This window comes from Ceratotherium simum, chromosome 5 (assembly GCF_057802395.1).
Source record: "Ceratotherium simum simum isolate JZ-2026a chromosome 5, ASM5780239v1, whole genome shotgun sequence".
Lineage (NCBI taxonomy): Eukaryota > Metazoa > Chordata > Mammalia > Perissodactyla > Rhinocerotidae > Ceratotherium > Ceratotherium simum.
The window spans coordinates 57,352,881-57,371,981 of record NC_141904.1 but is presented as its reverse complement, the minus strand read 5'-3'; the positions used below and the strand labels follow the sequence as shown (position 1 = coordinate 57,371,981).

Here is a 19,101-nt window from a genome sequence, read left to right as displayed (position 1 = left end):
GTTTTGCAAATATTTTCTCCCAGCTGGTGGGTTGTCTGTTCATCTTGATTCTGGTGTCGTTTGTTTTGTGGAAGCTCTTTAATCTGATAAAGTCCCACTCGCTTATTTTTTCTTTAGTTTCCCTAGTCTGGGTAGGCATGTCATCTGAAAAGATTCCTTTATGACCAATGTCAAATAGTGTGTTGCCTATATTTTCTTCTATGAGTTTTATAGTTGCAGGTCTCACCTTCAGGTCTTTGATCCATTTTGAGTTAATTTTTGTGAATGGCGATAGCAGATGGTCCACTTTCATTCTTTTGCATGTGGCTGTCCAGTTTTCCCAACACCATTTATTGAAGAGACTTTCCTTTCTCCATTGTATGTTCTTAGCTCCTTTGTCGAAAATTAGCTGTCCGTATATGCATGGTTTTATTTCTGGGCTTTCAATTCTGTTCCGTTGATCTGTGTGTCTGTTTTTGTACCAGTACCATGCTGTTTTCAGGATGATATTTTAAAAATGCCATCTAAGTTTTGTTTTATTTGATCGAAATCCCTTTAAACATTAAGAAAACTCAGCCATTAGAATTTTTAAACTATAATTATACTTTTATCAAAGTATAACATGCACACCGTAAAATGTACCAATTAATCTCCATGGATTTTTATTTGCAAATGTAGAGAAACCAATAATAAGACTAATCTCTGATCTTTATTATTATTATTATTTTTAAAGTCCAATTGCACTTCACATAAAGAGGAGTCAACCCAGTAACACTGGCTTTGGGCCTGATACATAGTAAGCATTTTAGTTTCCATCTCCTTTCCTCTGTTGTCACTGCTTCTGCGATGGTTTTAACATCTCTTTCTGTGTTCTTGTTCTCTGGAGCAAGACTGCTTGGGTTACCTACCACGTACTAGCTGTGTGATTTTGGACAAGTCACTTAACCTCTCTGAGCTTCAGTTTCCTTATCTGTAAAGTAGGAATTATAAAAGTACCTACTCATAAAATTGTTTTGAGGATTAAATGAGTTAATATTCATTAAGCACTTAGAACAGTGTCTGGCACATAGTAAGCATTTTTTTTTTAAAGTAAACCCTTAAAAACTTGATCTCAGTGACAGAGAGATTGAGGATTCTCCTGGTCCATAAGTCCAAGGTCACTGGTGCTGATGAATTGGATGAAATTGACCTGATCCCACATCCGTGGAGTTGATGGGCTCTCATCAGTGGAGAGCCCCAGTTTTTCATTTCAGACAAGGGGGGCCTTTCAGCATTGGCTCATGGGAAGGTAGGGTATGTACAAGGACTCCTGGTTAGAAAAACACATGATTGGGAAAGAACAGGCTCTCTCCAGGCAAAACTTTAGAAAAACAACAATCTGCTGCTCCTTGATTAAAGGGTAGAAAACTAATTATCCTTTCCGGAGGGATGTGAGGCCACTCTCTGCTGGGCTGTGACCTGGAGGTGCAGGATGTGGATTTCCTTAGGATGTAATGAAGCCTTTCCCATTGAAAATGTGCTGTAATTCAGATGGATGCAGGTGGGGAGAGGGAGAAGGATCCCCTCCCTTTTAAAAGCAAATGCTAAAACCTTAGGAACATCATTTAAATTAAATTAAATTGGATTTCCAAAAGAACTCTGTTACAAAACATCCCTTCAAAAATAGACTGTAATGTCTGCTAATTAGACTAGCTTACAATTAACTGGAATATTTGATGTTTGGCGCTGCCATTGAGAAGTCATCCATCCACTGATGATGCGGATCAGAATGCCGATGAGGAATAACTGGGAAACACGTTATTTCTGCTCTGAATACATGCCAAGTAGTATTAATTCTAGTTTCTTTAGTTGAGGGAGGGGAATGAAACATTCCATCCTGGAATAATTTGTGTATGAGTTTTCTCATTGTTTTCCATACCATCCTGTTAGAGATGGGAAGTTCCCGTTGACCTGTATTATTTGGCTGGAGATGTGAAGAAAATTCAAAAAAGTCTTATAAGTATTTATTGAGCAGCTACCATGTGCCAGGTCTCCAGAGAGTGGGAATAAAGCATTAAAAAGACAGGTGAAGTGCCTGTCCTCAGGGAGCTCACATTTTAATGACTTCAGTGGATTGGCCAATACCTAAGATCCTTGTCAACTTATATTTTCTACAGACAGTGCTTGTAGGTGATCTTTAGACAAGTACCTCTCGGCTGTCGTCCCCCAACTCCGCTCACCTTCCTCTTGTCAAGTCATCAGGGACCTCTGCTTTGCCAAAATCACTAGACATTTCTCCATCCCCTCCTTAGTGAAATAGTTGAGCACTCCTTGAAACACTCTCTTCATCGGCCTCTGGGGATGCCCCCCCTCTGGTTCTCCTCGTACCTCGGTAGGGCTCATCCTCTGTCTAAAGGCTGATGACTCTTGAATACAATCTCCAGTTTCTTATATCCAGCTGCCAGCTCCACATCTCCATTGGGAGGTCCATACCAATTCACATGTGGCATTTCAAACGTGCTATGTCTGCTCTTGATTTTTGCCCCCAAATCTGCTCCTCCCGTAGGTTTTCTCCATCCTCCCAATTGGTCAGGCTAAAATTCTTAGAGCATCCTTTACTTCTCTTTTATTTCACCCTCCTCATGCAATCCACCGGCAAATCCTGTTACCCTACCTTCACATATGTGCGTAATCCCACTGCTGCTCACCACCCTCACCATCACCATCTTGATCCAAGTCCCTGCTGTCCTTCACTTGGGCCACTCTCGGAACTTCCTCAGCTCCTCCCTGCTCCTTGTCTTGCCCCTACAGCTCTTCTCTCCACACAGCATTGATAACAGTCCTTTTAAAACTTAGATCATGTCCCTCCTCTGCTCAGAATCCTTCCATAGCTTCCCATCTCACTCAGGCTAAAATCCAAAGACCTTGCAGTAGTCTGTAAGACCCTTACCATCTGGTTCCTGCTCCCACTGTGACTTGCTCTGCTCTTTGCTCACTCACTCACCCCACTCCAGCCAAACTGGCCTTGCTGCCCCTCAGCCGTGCCCCAGGAACTTTGCATATGCTGTTTCTTCTGCCTAAGACACTCTACCCATTCTTTTGGGTCTCTGTTCAAATATCACTATCTTGGAGAAGCCTGCCCTGAGCATAAAATAGCGGCTACTCCCACTACTCTCCACTCCCCTACTCTGCTTTGTTTTTCTCCATGGAATTCGTCACCTCCTATTGGAAGCTTCGAGAGAACAAGGACTATGTTTAGCTCTCTGCAGTATCCTTTGTGCCTACAATGCCTGTCACATAGTAAACTCGCAGCAAATATTTAGAGCTAACGTTTATTAAGCATTCAGTGTTAACCAGGTAATATGCAAAGCACTTTACAGGAATTATTTATTTACTCCTCGTAGCAACCTTGTGAAGTCTAGGTCTCATCACATCCATTTTCAAGTTGGAAACTGAGGCCTGGGGAAGTTCCATAAGTTGTTCAAAGTTACTTGGTGGACTTGGGCTTGAACCCAGGTCTAGGGGCCTGCAGATCCCATGCTCTGACCACTTTGCGTTACTGCTGTCTCTTTGGTGGCCTTACTTTGTTCCAGAAAGGTGTATGGTTGCTGCCCAATACATGGAAATGTGAATGAGCAACCTATGGCCCATCCGTGGACTTGAATATGGAAAGAGATGCATTTGTCATGGGATAGTGTCTCTCAGAGTGTTTGGGGTTTTGATTTGCTGGGGGCAGTTATGGCATTTTTGCAGGTACCTACTCCTGGATGAAGAGACAGCATGGGAACCACAGTGGGGTAGTAAGGTGAAAATCACATGTAATCCAAAGCGCTCTTAAAAGCCCTTGGGAAGGTGCCATATTGGAGCCTGACCTACCGTCACGACCAGTGTTCCCTCCAGTGCTGTTCATTTGGGCAGTTCTGGACCAAGGAGCTGGCTTGAATTTGAGGACCTTTTGTTCAGAAAGTGCCTACCTAAGATCCAGCTAAGCCTCAGAGAGGCCTGGGGGAGGAGGGAAGGCTAAGATGGGTGCAGATCTACAGCCCAGGCTTGCCTCAGGGTCCGTGCCCAGTGCTCAGAAGGCCCCATGAGGTGGCCTCAACTGTGGAGAATGTCCTCTCTCTCAACTGCATGTGGTTGTATTCATATTCTGTCAATGTGTATATAAGGCTATTCTGCGATGCCATTGACCACAGACTTACTGAGGGCAAGCACTGTGCGTTCATTCTCCAGCTATTTATTAAGCTCCTAGTAAGTGCAGGGGGTGCAGAGACAGCAGTGAATCCAAATCACATAGTCCCTGGCCCTCCAGAGCTCATCAACCAGCTGGAAGGGTGCTAACTCTTAAAGCACACCTTCTTTGTGCCAGGCGCTAAGAGCTTTACGTATATTAACTCATTTAATCTTCATAACAGCCCTATGAGGTAGTACTGTTATTACCTCCATTTTACAGATGGGGAACTAGGGAACAGAGAGATTAAGTCACTTGTCCAGTGTCACACAGCTAGTGAATGGCAGAGCTGGTTTCAGCATCTGTGCTCTTAACCACTGTGCCAAACTGCCCCTTTACAGCACCACTCAAGAATCATTGGAACTTACCATTGGCAATTCTTCTTCCAGAAGACTGCACCCATGAAAAGTTGTTCTAAAGATAAAAGCTTTGCAGGAAGCTTAAGTGCAAAAGGGAAATGCAGCAGAGTGGCTATGAGATGGGAGCAGAAGATAGAATGGGTGTTGCTGCAGAATCTCTTAGCACAGAACCTGGGTTGGGGGTGGACAGTCGGAGGAAGTGGAGAAAGCCAGAGTGTGGGAATTTTTATCATTGTTGAATGATTCACGTAAATATGTGTCTCAGAAACAGGGACTTGCAGGGCTGATTTCTCACAAGTGCTGATAAAACTTCACTTCTAAGCCATTTTCATCAATTCCCAGGCTGCACAGAGTGCTTGCTTTCTTGGCTTTTATTTACAGAATTCGCTTGTCTGGAGTAGTTAATAGCATTTTATTTTGCATTATTATTTCATGAGGATTTTTTCCATTAAATCTCTATCTTTTATTTGCCTGAAAATATCTTTGTTTTACTCTCACTTTAAAAAAAAATTGTGATAAAACACATATAACGAAATATTTACCATTTTGAAGTGTATAATAATTCAGTGATATGAAGTAGATTCACAATATTATGAATTCATCACCACTATCAAATTCCAGAATATTTTTATCACCCTAAAAGGAAACTGTACCCATTAAGCAGTCATTCCCCACTCCTTCTCTTCTCCCAGCCCCTGGCCATCACTAGTCTGCTTTCTGACTCGGTGGATTTGCCTATTCTGGGTATTGCATATAAATGCAATCATACAATACATGCCCTTTTGTGTCTGGTTTCTTTCACTTTGCATAATATTTTCAAATTTGTTCCATATTGTAGCATGTATCATTATTTCATTCTTTTTTTTATGGTTGAATAATATTCCATTGTATGCATACACCACATTTTGCTTATCCATTCATGAGGTGATGGGATTTAATATATACCTTTTTAATATGCTTACTAGAGTACCAGGTATATGCTAGACACTTTGTTACATGCTATATCCTGAATATATAAAGAGTTTTTACAAATCAATAAGAAAAAGAACACCCCTTTATGTAAATGAGTAAATAACCTGAACAAGCATTTCACAAAAGGGAAACTACAAATATAATCATGAGTTTAAAAAATCATTTCAATCTCTTCTTTTTAGTTAATTCTGGAATTAGTTTGAATAGAGTAGTTCTATATTACTTAAGAACAGATCATAGAAATTTGTTTGGGATATTCTCCATTAGGGGAAGAATTTTATTTGTTGCTCCATTCCAGTAGATCATGTGTATGTTTGTGACCTGAAGATAATTTCTCTTGTTTTTTCCGGGGACAACTTCTCTAAAGCCTTTGTGAAATATTTTGCTCTTTTGAGTGTTTCTGAATTCAGATGGATACTAAAATCATTTTGGAGAGTGTCTAACACTTCATATAGGTCTCAATTAATGCATTTTGTTTGGTCACTAATTGTTAAGCAGTGGATTTTCGAAGTCTGAGGTTCTTTGAAACTGTGTGCATTATTTTTCTATAACTGTGCTGTTCAATATGGCAGCCACATGGGCTGTTGAGAACTTGGAACATGGCTAGTGTTGTAGATGTGCTGTAAGGGTAAAATACTCATTGAATTTTGAAGACTTAGTATAAAAAAAGGTAAAATATATCTGATATTTTTTTCTATTGATTACATATTGGACTGATAATATATCTGAATATATTGGATTAAATAAACCACATTATTAAAATTAAATTTGCCTGTTTCTTTTTACTTTTGTAATGTGACTAATAGAGAATTTGAAATTATGTATGTGGCTCACATGATGTTTCTATTGGACAGTGCTGTTCTAAAAAAAAAAGCTGGCAGAGGGGTGGAGAATAGGAGTGAGAAGTCTGAACTGACACGAATTCTGTCCCTTCAGAATCTTGGAAGTGCCCCATGAGAGAGGCTGCAGTGGGCCTGGATGTCTGCAGTAGTCTCCCAGCTGCTCTCTGCCTCTGCTCTGGACCCCCTCTGCTATCTTCTCCTCTCTCTAGACAGAGGGATCTTTCTAAAGGCAAGTCTTGTCATCTTGCTCCCTGCTTATAACTCTTCAGTGGAGCTCCACTGCCCATGGCCAAACCCCCATCCCTGGCCTTTAAGGCTCTGCCCTGGCCAGCCCTGTCCACCGGTTCAGCCTCATCTCATGCCTCTCCAGCTCCTTCCCCACCTGTCAAGGCCTTTTTATAAACATTATTATAATTTCCATTACATGTACAATATGTTTTCATAGTAAAGATTTAAAAATACATAATGTAAAAGATAGCGTCCACATTTATGCTGCCCACCCCCTACCCCAGCTACCTAATCAATCACTGTCAACAGTTGTGTGTGTGCTCTTCCAGGGCCCTCACTCTGCACACACACAGTTGAATCTGTATGTTTGTGTGTGTGTGTGTGTGTGTGTGTGTATAAACCTAAATGGGTTTACATGGGCCCTCACTCTGCACACACACAGCTGAATCTGTATGTGTGTGTGTGTGTGTGTGTAAACCTAAATGGGTTTACATGGGCCCTCACTCTGCACACACACAGCTGAATCTGTATGTGTGTGTGTGTGTATAAACCTAAATGGGTTTACATGGGCCCTCACTCTGCACACACACAGCTGAATCTGTATGTGTGTGTGTGTGTGTGTGTGTGTGTAAACCTAAATGGGTTTACATGGGCCCTCAGTCTGCACACACACAGCTGAATCTGTATGTTTGTGTGTGTGTGTGTGTGTGTGTGTATAAACCTAAATGGGTTTACATGAGCCCTCACTCTGCACACACACAGCTGAATCTGTGTGTGTGTGTGTGTGTGTGTGTGTGTGTGTAAACCTAAATGGGTTTACATGTTGTCCTGTCTCTTATTTCACATACTGTTATTTTAAGGTCTGTGCTGGGGAGGACATAACTTTACCTCATTATTTTTAATGGATGCCTTAGTATTTTATTGTATGGCTGTGCCGCAATTTATTCGTTTGTTTATTATTGTTTTAAACTGTAAAATATTTCACCCATGTAGTAAAATGTAGACTAGTATAATATTCACTTCTGTACACACTATATAAATTTAATAAACAGCAATATTTTGCCCTATTGGCTTCAGAATTTTTTTTATTGATGTTTTAGTAGTTTTTAACATTGTGAAATTTTGGGTTGTACATTTTTGTTTGTCCATCACCATATATATGTCTCCCTTCACCCCTTGTGCCCACCCCCCACCCCCATTACCCCTAGTAACCACAATACAGTTTTCTCTGTCCATGTGTTGATTTATATTCCACATATGAGTGAGATCATACAGTGTTCATCTTTCTCTTTCTGGCTTATTTCACTTAACATAGTACCCTCCAGGCCCATCCATGTTGTTGCAAATGGGACGATTTTGTTTTTTTTAATGGCTGACTAGTATTCCATTGTATATATATACCACATCTTCTTGATCCAATCATCAGTCGAGGGACACTTAGGTTGCTTCCACTTCTTGGCTATGGTGAATAATGCTGCAATGAACATAGGGGTGCATAAGCCTCTTTGGATTGTTGATTTCAGGTTCGTTGGATAGATTCCCAGTAGTGGGATGGCTGGGTCATAGGGCATCTCTATTTTTAATTCTTTGAGGAATCTCCATACTGTTTTCCATAGAGGCTGCACCAGTTTGCATTCCCACCAGCTGTGTATGAGGGTTCCTGTTTCTCCACATCCTCTCCAACATTTGTTGTTTTTGTCTTGGTGATTATAGCCATTCTAACGGGTGTGAGGTGATATCTTAGTGTTGTTTTGATTTGCATTTCCCAGGCTTCAGAATTTTCATGTGAATAAATGGAACATTACAGGCAGAGATGAAGCCTTATGTGTGCCCAGCCCACTCCCTTCTCCCTTCAATCCCCAGAGGGAACTACTCTTCTGCAGTTGTTACAGCCTTTTCCTCTGTAGTCTTATATTTTCACTACATACATACATTGCTATAAATAATAGAGTGTTACAGTCATGTGCTGAATCATGACATTTCTGTCAACGAGGGACCACATATACGACAGTGGTCCCGTAAGATTAGTACCAGGTAGCCTAGGTGTGTAGAGGGCTCTACCATCTAGGTCTATGTAAGTACACTCCATGATGTTTGCACAACTGTGAAATCACCTAACGATGCATTTCTCAATACGTATCCCCATCGTTAAGTAATGCATGACTGTATTCTGTGCATTCCTAAATAGTATTATAACACATCATATCGTGCATTTCTCCTGCAACTTGGATTATCATATTTTCTCCTTTTTTTATTTGAGATTTTTCATTAACATATAGTCCTATATGGTCTTCCATTGTTAAGAATGACTATATCTTCATTTGATCTGTTTCCTTATTGACAGATGTCATACTTTACTTCCAATTGTTCAAATGTGCCATCTCTCCTTTACTTCTTAACTCTGGATTCTTTTTATCTTCTATAGAACAGTTTGTATAAGATTGGAATGATCTGTTTTTTTTAAAAGTTTTGTAGAAGTCATCAGTAAAACTGTCTGGGCCTGGCACTTTCTTACATTTCTTTATTAGTTATAGAGTTTTTCAGGCTTTCTCTTTCTCCTTGAGACAGTTTTGATTGAGTTATATATTTTATAAGAATTTATGCATTTTGTTAAAGTTTTCAAATTTAATGGCATAGCATAAGGTTGTTCAAATTTAGTGATGTTCTTTTGTCATTTTATTTTATTATTTATTTATTTATTTACTTTTGTGAGGAGATCAGCCCTGTGCTAACATCTGCCAATCCTCCTTTTTTTTTTTTTTTTTTTTTTTGGCTGAGGAAGACTGGCCCTGGGCTAACATCCGTGCCCATCTTTCTCCACTTTATATGGGACGCCACCACAGCATGGCTTGCCAAGCAGTGCGTCAGTGCGTGCCCGGGATCCGAACTGGCGAACCCCGGGCCGCCGCAGCAGAGCACGCGCACTTAACCGCTTGCGCCACCAGCCACCGGGCCGGCCCCTCTTTTGTCATTTTAATTGTGTTGTATCTAGTTACGGGCCCCTCTCCATAACAGTCCTTATTAGTGTTCTCCCCACCCCTTTTTTAACTTGTTCAGTTTTGTCTATTTTGTTAATCTTTTCAAAGATCAGCTTTTTACTCCCTGCATTTTTAGCATGCTTTTCCCGTGGCCTGGCCTACAGTTCCCTTCTTTCATCACCTGGTTGAATCCTTCATCTCTGGCAGGTCACATGGAGGTCTCATTTCCTCTGGGAGGCCTTTCTGGGTCCTCAAACCTTGACTGGGCCCCTTTGGTACTCCCCACTGCCACTCTTTCTTTTTTTTATACTACTTACCATGTTGTAATCTTTTTTTTGGTCTGTTGTCCTTCTGTAAGTTCCATGAAAGCAGAAACTGGATCTGTTTGTTCACTTGCATTTGTATCTCTAATGTCTGGCACTGGGCCTGGTATCTAGTGTGTGCTCAATAAGTATTGATGAGTAAGTTAATGTGTGAGCCCCCGTGCATACAGACCCATTCTCCCGGGGGTGAGGGCTCTCTTTCAGCGTGCATTCTCAACAGGACTGTTGCAAAGAGGGTTCATTCCTGAGGTTGACCATTTCTGAGGGTCCCATAATTTATCAGGAAATAAAGAGTTGGAGTTGCAGCCATGGCAGGAGTAGGATGAAGCTGAGTGTGGCTCCATGAGTTACAGAAACATGTTACTGGTTGGTGCCTCTGTGCTTTTGTTTAAGAGACAAGCCACAGTGATGAGCTTTCCCTTCTGCAAACTACCTCTCACAGTGAGCTTCTCTGCAAAGAATTGGGTCTTCACTTGGCTAAACACCTGCCAGTGCATCCTTGATTATGTCCCAGAAACAGAACTAAGAAGACATTTAGGTGAAAGAAACCACCACCAGAATAAAAATACCCGGCACAGGTGGTAATGCATCCAGCACTAATTTCTCTTATCAAGTGTAGCTGTTTGGTTTTCCTAGTAACGCTACAATTGTCTTCATGGATAGAGAGAGAGAAAATGAAAGAAGTAAAAGGAGAGTTTTCTTAGCAAGCTGCTCTAGATTGAGAATTAAGATATTAAAATATTTAAAACATATACAACATGCTGGCAAAGGTGGTAGTCTTTGGGAAGGAAAAAACGTGGCAGGGGGCAGGAAATTATATTGGGAAGAGGGATCTCTTTTCATGGTTACAGTGTGTTCATATTTGTGGCCATGTTGTTGTTACCTAACACAAATATTCATAACGCACTGAAACCTTTATTTTACTTATGTCTTATCCAGTCTGTAAGAATTAACGGAAATTTCATTGGCTGTCCAACGTGAGCCTTACCAATGATAATAAGTAACATTCCCCCTTACTGAGTTGAGGAAAGAGTCTTCTCAATAATAATAATAATAATAATAGCTAATTTGAGCACCTATTAGGTGCCAGACTCTCTGCTAAACATTTTATATAGTACATTAATTTAATGCTTCAATTTTGTGAAAAGAGTTTATTATCCCCATTTTACAGATGAGAAAGTAGAGGCTCAGAGGGAGTAGAGAGTAGGTAGCCTGGTTGAAGTTCCCCAGCAAGAAAGGGAGGGCGCCACTCTTGGAGCCCCAAGTCTGTTCTACCCTGAACACCAGGCTCTTAGCCCCACATGGTGTGTGGGCAGCAGAAGCAGTCTAAATGTTCACTTCTGAAACCCACACTTTTTGGAGCTGTTCTGGAAATGGTCACTAACCCTCTTCTCAAGGTGTTGGGCAAGAGTCGCATTTGTTTTCATGTGGTAGAAAAGACATTCTGTTGCCAACCCTAAGGCCTATTGCTTCTGAGCTTATTCTGTTTGATTCCAGCCACACACACTTGAGTTTGAGATCGTTCTCTGAATGCACCGTGAATACTGACTGTTCACTGCTACTGTGGGCATTTCTCCATTTCTACCCTAAACTCTCCTGAAAGTGGAGAGGTTATAACTTTTCTTTCCAACCTTTCATTGGGTTGTAACTTCCTTCTGGGCAAGAAGCTCTCCCCCGTGGCTCAGCAGTTTCTCTCTCTGACTTCCCATCAGTCCCTCCGTGGAGGTGGATGATTCCCGTCAGCTTTGCCTTCCTGACATCTGTGAGATGGGCGGTGCTTCCTAACCACGTGTGTACACACTGTGCCTGGGCCTGGCTCATGTTAGGGGCCCAGGACTGGACACGCTATAGATAACTCCTCCCGGTGCTGTTAAGAGGCCCAACCACATATCTTTGTGTCTGGGGAACCCATAGAACCAAGTGCCATCTTCTGGCTTGGACTTTTGCTGACAGTGCAAAGAAGTTGCTTCTAAAACAGAAGAAATACACCCAGGACTCATTTGCCCTCCCACGGTGAGGACCTGGCCTTGAAAGCCTTCCAAGATGGTGTACTTGATGGTGCCAGCATCCCTCGTGGGCTTCATAAAGGAGGCTTCTCAGGAGAGTGCATTTTATTCCCGGAAACTGTCCTTTCCTGCCACCTGGGTGGTAGTGTTTGGCTGAGGAAGAGGAGGAGGAAACTATCAGGAGATTCTTATGATGCCAGATTAGATTGTTAAAAGGGACTCCAGCTAATGGGAGTGATCTGGAAGCCTGGCTGGTGGTAGAATGCAAAGGTGGGGGGAGCTAACCGTTAGGGACAGCCTATCCCTCGGTAGCTTTCCTGGCAGTTCCACAGCCGAGAGTGGGGCATCCACGTTGCCCAAGAGTGCCCTGGATTGACAGACTTGCTCTGATGCCTTTTCTTTGCCTATGAGGCCTCATAGTGTGAGGCCCTGCTAGACTGGTGCCCTCCCGCAAGGAGCCCCCAGACTGCATTCTTCCAAAAGCATCCTCTGCTCTGTTTGGTGAGGCTTCTTTCTATTTGAGAGGGGCTACATCCTGTGAATCTGGAGTCAGACACAACGTGGCCACCTACCAGCTGTGTGACTTCTGGCATGTTGTTTAACCTCTGAGATAAACCTCAGTTTATCTCATCTGTAAAAAGGGGTAATGATAATATCTCCATTATACCATAATATTATATGAAAATATATTATGATACAAATTATAATATATTTTACTATTATTTATTTAAAAGTATGTAATGCTATTATAATGTATTATGTATAAAATATATAACACCACTGTAATACTATCTGTATGTGATGTAGTAACATTATGATATAACATAATAACCCATCTTATTGTTATTGTGAGACTTAGATTTTGTAGGCAAAGTGCTTAGCGTGTCCCTGGCACGTCATGTAATTTAATCACAGTTGATTACTGTGACTGTCATTTTCTGTGGACTGCAACATATAAAAGAGGGGCACATTTACTCAGAATGTTCTGGTAAATGTTGTTGCTTTGGAAGCAGTGAAGCTCATCAAATTATTAGGAAAGCAAAGCCCAATTATAACCTGGGAGGGGAAGGAGCAGTATCCAGGGAGAGGTATTGTTGAATTCTAAGTTGTTTTTTTTATGGGAGAAATGTCTTTTCAGAAGAGCTTAGACCATGTTACTTAATAGAGAAGAGTATTAAATCTAAATAACCACCCACGTGTTCTCTGTTTGTCTTGTGATGTTCTTAGCCTGAGTCTTTATTGTTGTACACGTGGGTGAGGAGGAGGGTGAGGCAGAAGGAGGGGGCTGGATATAAAGACACATCAGGTGGGAGTTCCCATCTGGTGAGTTGTCTCGGCTCTTCTGTGTCAATCCTATGCCCCTAGTCGAAGGCTGTTCTTGGAGCCAGGAATTGTGGGGGCCAGGGGGAGGCACCGTGCTGACATTTGTTGAGAAGTTAGCAGTGATAGAACTGAGTTAGAGCTCTCATCTCGTCTTCACTCTATGTACTGGATGTTATTTCTCCTGTTTTGCACATAGGAATATGAAAGCTCAAGAGATTAAGCCTTGTGCTCAGGGTCACACAGCTAATAAAACACCGTGGGATTTGAGATCAGACAACTGAGATGAGAATCCTGATTTCACCTGTGTGATGATAGTCAAGTCACTTAATATTCGTAGGTCTCTGTTTTCTTATCTATTAAATGGGTACAGTAAGGAATCAGCTCACAGTGTGAGAGTCAGTGAGGTTAACTACATGAAGTATTAGCATATGCTGTTTTAAATACTCAATACCCGTTAGCTACTGCTATTGTTATAGTTATTTTGTATTTTGTTTATCTCCTTTGCATGGTAGAGCCAATCAAGATTTTTTTCTCAGGCCTGACACACTGCAAAGCCTGTGCAACGGTCACCGCAAGCGCCTGCCTTGCGTTCCTGCTGATTATGGCAGAGGTCAAAGTAAAGGTGTGACTATCGTGTCAAACACCAACGACACCACCCTTTTGGTACATCAGTGACTAAAACCTTAGGGAAAGTCTGAGATGGACCTTTTCAGGAATGCTTTTCAGTGAGGTACTTAAGCAAATGTGAAATTTGAATATCCGTATTGACAGACACAAGATTTTTGAGAGGAGTAATTGATCACTCCATGAAAACGTTGTAAAAGGTGTCCCTGTAGGTGTGTTGGCAGCTACAAAACTGGATTCACTTTACCAGACAGAAACAAGGTGTTCCCAGTGTGCCTGGGGCCACCCACCACACTGGTGCATCGTTTCCTCCCCTGTCCTCCTGTGCTGACTCCACTGAAGCTGCCTCCATCACGTAAGGAGATTGATTCATGTGGCGAGATTAATAGGTGAGGAACAAACCGGTTCCGGCTTGTTAGGCAGTAACCAACCATGCCTATCGTCTCGCTATGTTGATCGTCTCGCTAAAAGTTGGGAGCTCGAGTGTGGCCTCTGTCTAGGTGCTGGGACTCCACAGTGTGTGTGCAGCGAGGGAGAGTTCCAGGCCGAGCCGAAGCTGTAAACATCACCTGATGGTGTCCATTTGGGAATTGTTTGTGTATGAGAAATAAAGATCGAGATTGGGAGTTGGCTCTGGCTTTTTGACCGCATCCAGGTTGAATTTTAGATTTTATTTTATTTTTTAAGGGTGAGGGGTTGACTATTTTAAGGGACTCTGGGCTTTCCTCCTGGGGAACCGGGAAGGAATTTGGAGTGAATTTGGCTGCTAAAGATTACAGAGCTGTAGGAAACTTCAGCTGCCTCATTTGCCTGTGCCATTTCTCCAAGCGTCTCTCTTTTTGGGAAAGCTGCATCTGAAGTCAGTGATTTCCTCTGAATAAATAACCAATGAGTAACGAACATACTGTGTTTTTTTTTCTCCTCTTCTAGGCCTAAACGGCAGCAGCAAAACAACTTTCCCATGTTTCCCTCTCCTAAAGCCTGGAATTTCAGAGGGGTAAGTGTTTTCCCTGGTCGCGCCTGCTGTTGTGTGTCCCATTCTGGATCCTCCAGAGATGATGCTGTCGGGGTTGGCTTTACTAGTCAAAGTCTCCGCTGAGAAAACGTCTTTGCATTACCACTTGGGGAAGTCACATTTGCTTCAGTGGTTGTGGTTTAATTAAAAAATGTAAGTGGCCCGATAAGTGCCTACTGATGTTCGCTTGCCCTGTAGGTCTTGGGCTACTGGAAGCATCTTGTGAAGAAGCCCAGAGGTATCAAGGTTGATGAGGTCAGCATTGTGGCTGTTTTCATGGGAACCTGGAGGAAACCAGTGCACCATGAAGGAAAAAAGGAATCGGAGGTGTACAGTCTGTTAATACATACATTTATGACTTCGTGGAGAGCTTTGTTTTCCAGAAGTCTGTAGGCTTTAAACGGATTTTAAAGGAAATCATAAAATTCTCCCAATCACAAAGCTGTAGACCCTTAGAGGTGTAGAAGGGTCAGATCTAACCTCCTCTTGATGCAAAGTTCTCTTCCTTAAAAAAAAAAAAAAAATAATAATAATAATAATGATAATAATAATAAATAGTCAAAGTGTATGGAGGCCCTGCTGCACGCTAAAATGAATTCTGGCTCTGACCTCAGGAACAAGACCCCTTGCATGTGTAGAGAATGCTCGAGCTCTGTTTCACCACCAGGCCTTTGCATGTGTTGTTCTTTCTGCCCACAACACTGTCCTTTGCTGCCCAGCACCACACTCCTACACACACTGCACATGGCCCACCCGCGTCATCCATTGGATCTAAATTGACATCACCTCCTGTGGGAAGCCGTCATGACCACCCCCCTGAGTCTGAGCTAGAGGCACCTCCTATGGGTCCCTGCACTTTCTTCTCATTGTTAAGAGCGTTAGTTAGCACTCACTTAAATTTAAGATTGGAAGCCCCAAGCATCAGGTGTGTACAGACCTTGTCACTCTCTCTTGTTCGCTGTTGTATCCCTGGGCCTAGCACAGTGCCTGGCACAGACATGCTTAATTAATTTGTTGAATGAATGAATGGAATGAATGAGTGAATAAATAAATCTCTCACAACCATCAGACACAAAATCCACTTCAGATTGTGTTTCAAGTTCAAGTCTTTACTCTTTTTAGCACTGTTTTCCTGGTTCAATTCATCTTTATTCTTTTTTTAAAGGACGATTGGCCCTGAGCTAACATCTGTTGCCAATCTTCCTCTTTTTTTTCCTTTTTTCTCCCCAAAGCCCCCTGTACATCATTGTATATCCTAGTTGTAGGTCCTTGTAGTTCCTCTACGTGGGACACCTTCTCAGCATGGCTTGATGAGCAGTGAGTAGATCCGTGCCCAGGATCTGAACCAGTGAACCCCGGGCCGCCGAAGTGGAACGTGCAAACTTAACTGCTGTGCCACCAGGCTGGCCCCTGTTCAATTCATCTTTAATATCCTACATAGATCTCAGTCATTTTCCCCAAGTGTCTTATTAAAAATACATATAGATCATGGCTCTATTTTAGTTAAGTTTACAATGTGCTATTCACTGAGTATAAAGAGAAATCTGTTGACCTCTTAAGCAGATGTGCATGCCTGACTGAATGTAAGTCTTGTACCTCCTAAGTTGTGCATAAGATCCCCATTTCTCAAAGTGTGTTCAGTTGGATGATCATAACTGTTAAGCGAGAAAAGACTTGTGTGGTCAAATAAACTTGGGACACACTGAGAGCATCAAATTAAATATGTCCACCACAGCAGGACTTCTCAGAATCTTGGATGTGTTGATGAGCATGGAGACTACATTAAGCAGAGTTGATGGAGTTTGTAGCGTTTCCCAAAGTTGTTGACTATAAACCCTTTGTTGATGAAATAGTTTGTACACACTTTGGAACAGTTGGCATTTATAGTCAGTTTTGAACTATAGAGAAATTGGACCTCCTGGGAGCAAGTTTGCCTTTTTGAAAGCGTTTATTTCCTCTCCCTCTCTACCCTCCCTTCAGTGTACCCGACCCTTCCTTCTGATTCGACAGTGGTCACTAGCGAAGGGTTGGGGTACATGTAGGGTGACCAACCACCTGAGTTTGCCTGGGACTGTCCTGGTTTTAGCACTGAAAGTCCCATGTCTTGGGTTCCTGAGCAAACTGGGACAAGTGATTATCCTACTTATGGCCCGGAGACCTCTTCAGCTGTTTCCCCTTGAAAAATGTTCTGTGAATTTTTGAGCACAACTCTGATTTATAGAACTTGCTGCTGAAAAGGAACCTGTTAGATATACACTTGGTTTAAGTAACCCTTTGTTGGCTCATCCTTGCAATGGTAACATTTAAAATCAGTAATTCATTGCAGGAGAACACACTACCCCTGGCTAATTACAAGCAAATAAGTGACAGAATCTAATGCATTGTTGACTTCCACTTCCTGTCAGCCCCAAATTCTTAGCCAGCTCGTAAGATTTTCCCAAAAGGTTAAAATTGTTGGAGTGAATAGAGTCTGTTAGGTGGTTAGGTCAGTTGTGGTGTTTATCTTGGTCTCTTGTCTTTGCTTTCATTTCTTCTGGCCCCTGGCTTATTGGTAAAGTTAGACAGGTTGACATCAAGATATACCAGAAGGTGATGGTTCGGGGCCTGGTCAATTGCCAGATTTCTGTGTGGACAAATTGATTTCTGTTCACCTTAGAGCATAATCCTCCATGACATGGTGGGGGTGGAAGGGAACCCAACCAAGTGGAAACACTCTCACTCCCAGCCAGGACATGCTTTGTAACCATCATTCTGGTAATCGGAACTGAAGAACGAGGACCCAGAACGCTAGAACGAAGACATTTGAGGCATTATCTAGCTGATACATTTTCTGTAATGAAATGTGACTCCCAGGTTAGGCCATGCTTTTTGTAAACACTTTCTTTTCTTGATTGAGAAGGAAAGGTTTTAGAATCTCTGTGCTAGTGAATTTCCCACATTTATATATGTGGCAGAGAAAACCATTATAAGCATTTGCAATTCCAGGCCTCTTTATCTTGTAAAGGAGAAGGATCCTGTGTTAGTTCACCCACGTCCTGGGCATTTGTGGATTTTTGGGGCGGGGGGGGAGAAAAGATGGTGAGAAATGGATTGGAAAAGGCAAGAGGAGAAGGAAGCACATTGCTCTAGGTGAGAAATGAAGAGGGAGACACGTGAGGACTAAGGAGGGAGCCAGGGCCAGGGCACAGGGGAAGAGAGGTAGTGGTCGGCGTCTTAAGGAGTAGACATTTCGGGAAAAGAGAGAGGTGTTTCAAAATAATTTTAAGGAAAGTCTTGCTGAGTGAATCATGTTAGAACCCCCTCCTCTTCTTCCCTGGAAACATTCACTGCAAATCTGCATTACTCCTCAAAACATTAGGAGTATCATTTGTGATTTCCCTTTTTTTTTTGGCTAGAGTTTTTGACTGTAGACAGGTTCAGGAAGGGCTGGTGACACTTGGATGACACATCCTTTCTACCTACTGAACAGTTTAGCCCTTTCACAAGTTGTCGTTATTACTGCAGGTTCCTATGTTTGTCTAAGGAGACAGAGGCCCCCCCCACTACCCGGGCCAGGGGTAGTGCCGTGTCCACCTCTCACCAGACCCATGGGTGCTGCACATACGTTCATGGAGAGAAGCCAAGAGGATGGTTTTTGTTAGGGCAGTTATTGTGGGAACATTACAAGTAAAACTAGAACAGAATGAGGGGAATAAGAAGGCGGGACGCTGAGAGAGGTGGGACCCTGGGGGGTGTCTTGCTCCAAGACAGTTCTTCTGTCAGGTGCCCACTGCACATCTGGTCCCCATCTGGTTGGGGCAGTGCTGAGCTCAGAATTTCCACCCTTCCTTGTGAAAATGTTTGCTACAACTCCTCCAGGTAGCTGAGAGAGAGAGACAGACAAACTCAGGGAGAAAACTCACCCTAGAAATGTGAAAATCTCAGGAATACAATTCCTGCCATCAGCTATTAGTTACCTAGGAAATACTTAGCAAAACCTACTGTGTACAAGGCATTGTTTAGGTGCCAGAACTGAGGTTTCAATTAAATATCAACCACATTTCAGGGCTGTGCTTGTCTTGTCTCCCTCCAGCACCTGGTCTTTACTCTCATGTAGGTCATTTGGGAAGGAAATTTCTAAACTCTGGGGCTTTGGAAGGGACTTTGGACATTGTAGCCCCAACCTTTTAATTTTAAGATGAGGAAAACAAGGCCTAGGGTACTAGTCAGGACTCTTGGTTACAAGTGATAGAAACTCAATTA

The 19,101-nt window shown here is 42.4% G+C and overlaps 1 protein-coding gene across 1 annotated transcript in view; it reads left to right on the top strand.

Moving 5' to 3' along the window:
* ARHGEF3 (Rho guanine nucleotide exchange factor 3) overlaps window positions 1-19,101 on the top strand; it is a 296,369-nt gene that overhangs the window by 84,430 nt on the left and 192,838 nt on the right. The window contains exon 3 of the mRNA XM_004419841.3: window positions 14,775-14,841. Within this exon, the coding sequence (XP_004419898.2) occupies window positions 14,775-14,841 (67 nt within the window). The remainder of the gene's footprint in view (window positions 1-14,774; window positions 14,842-19,101) is intronic.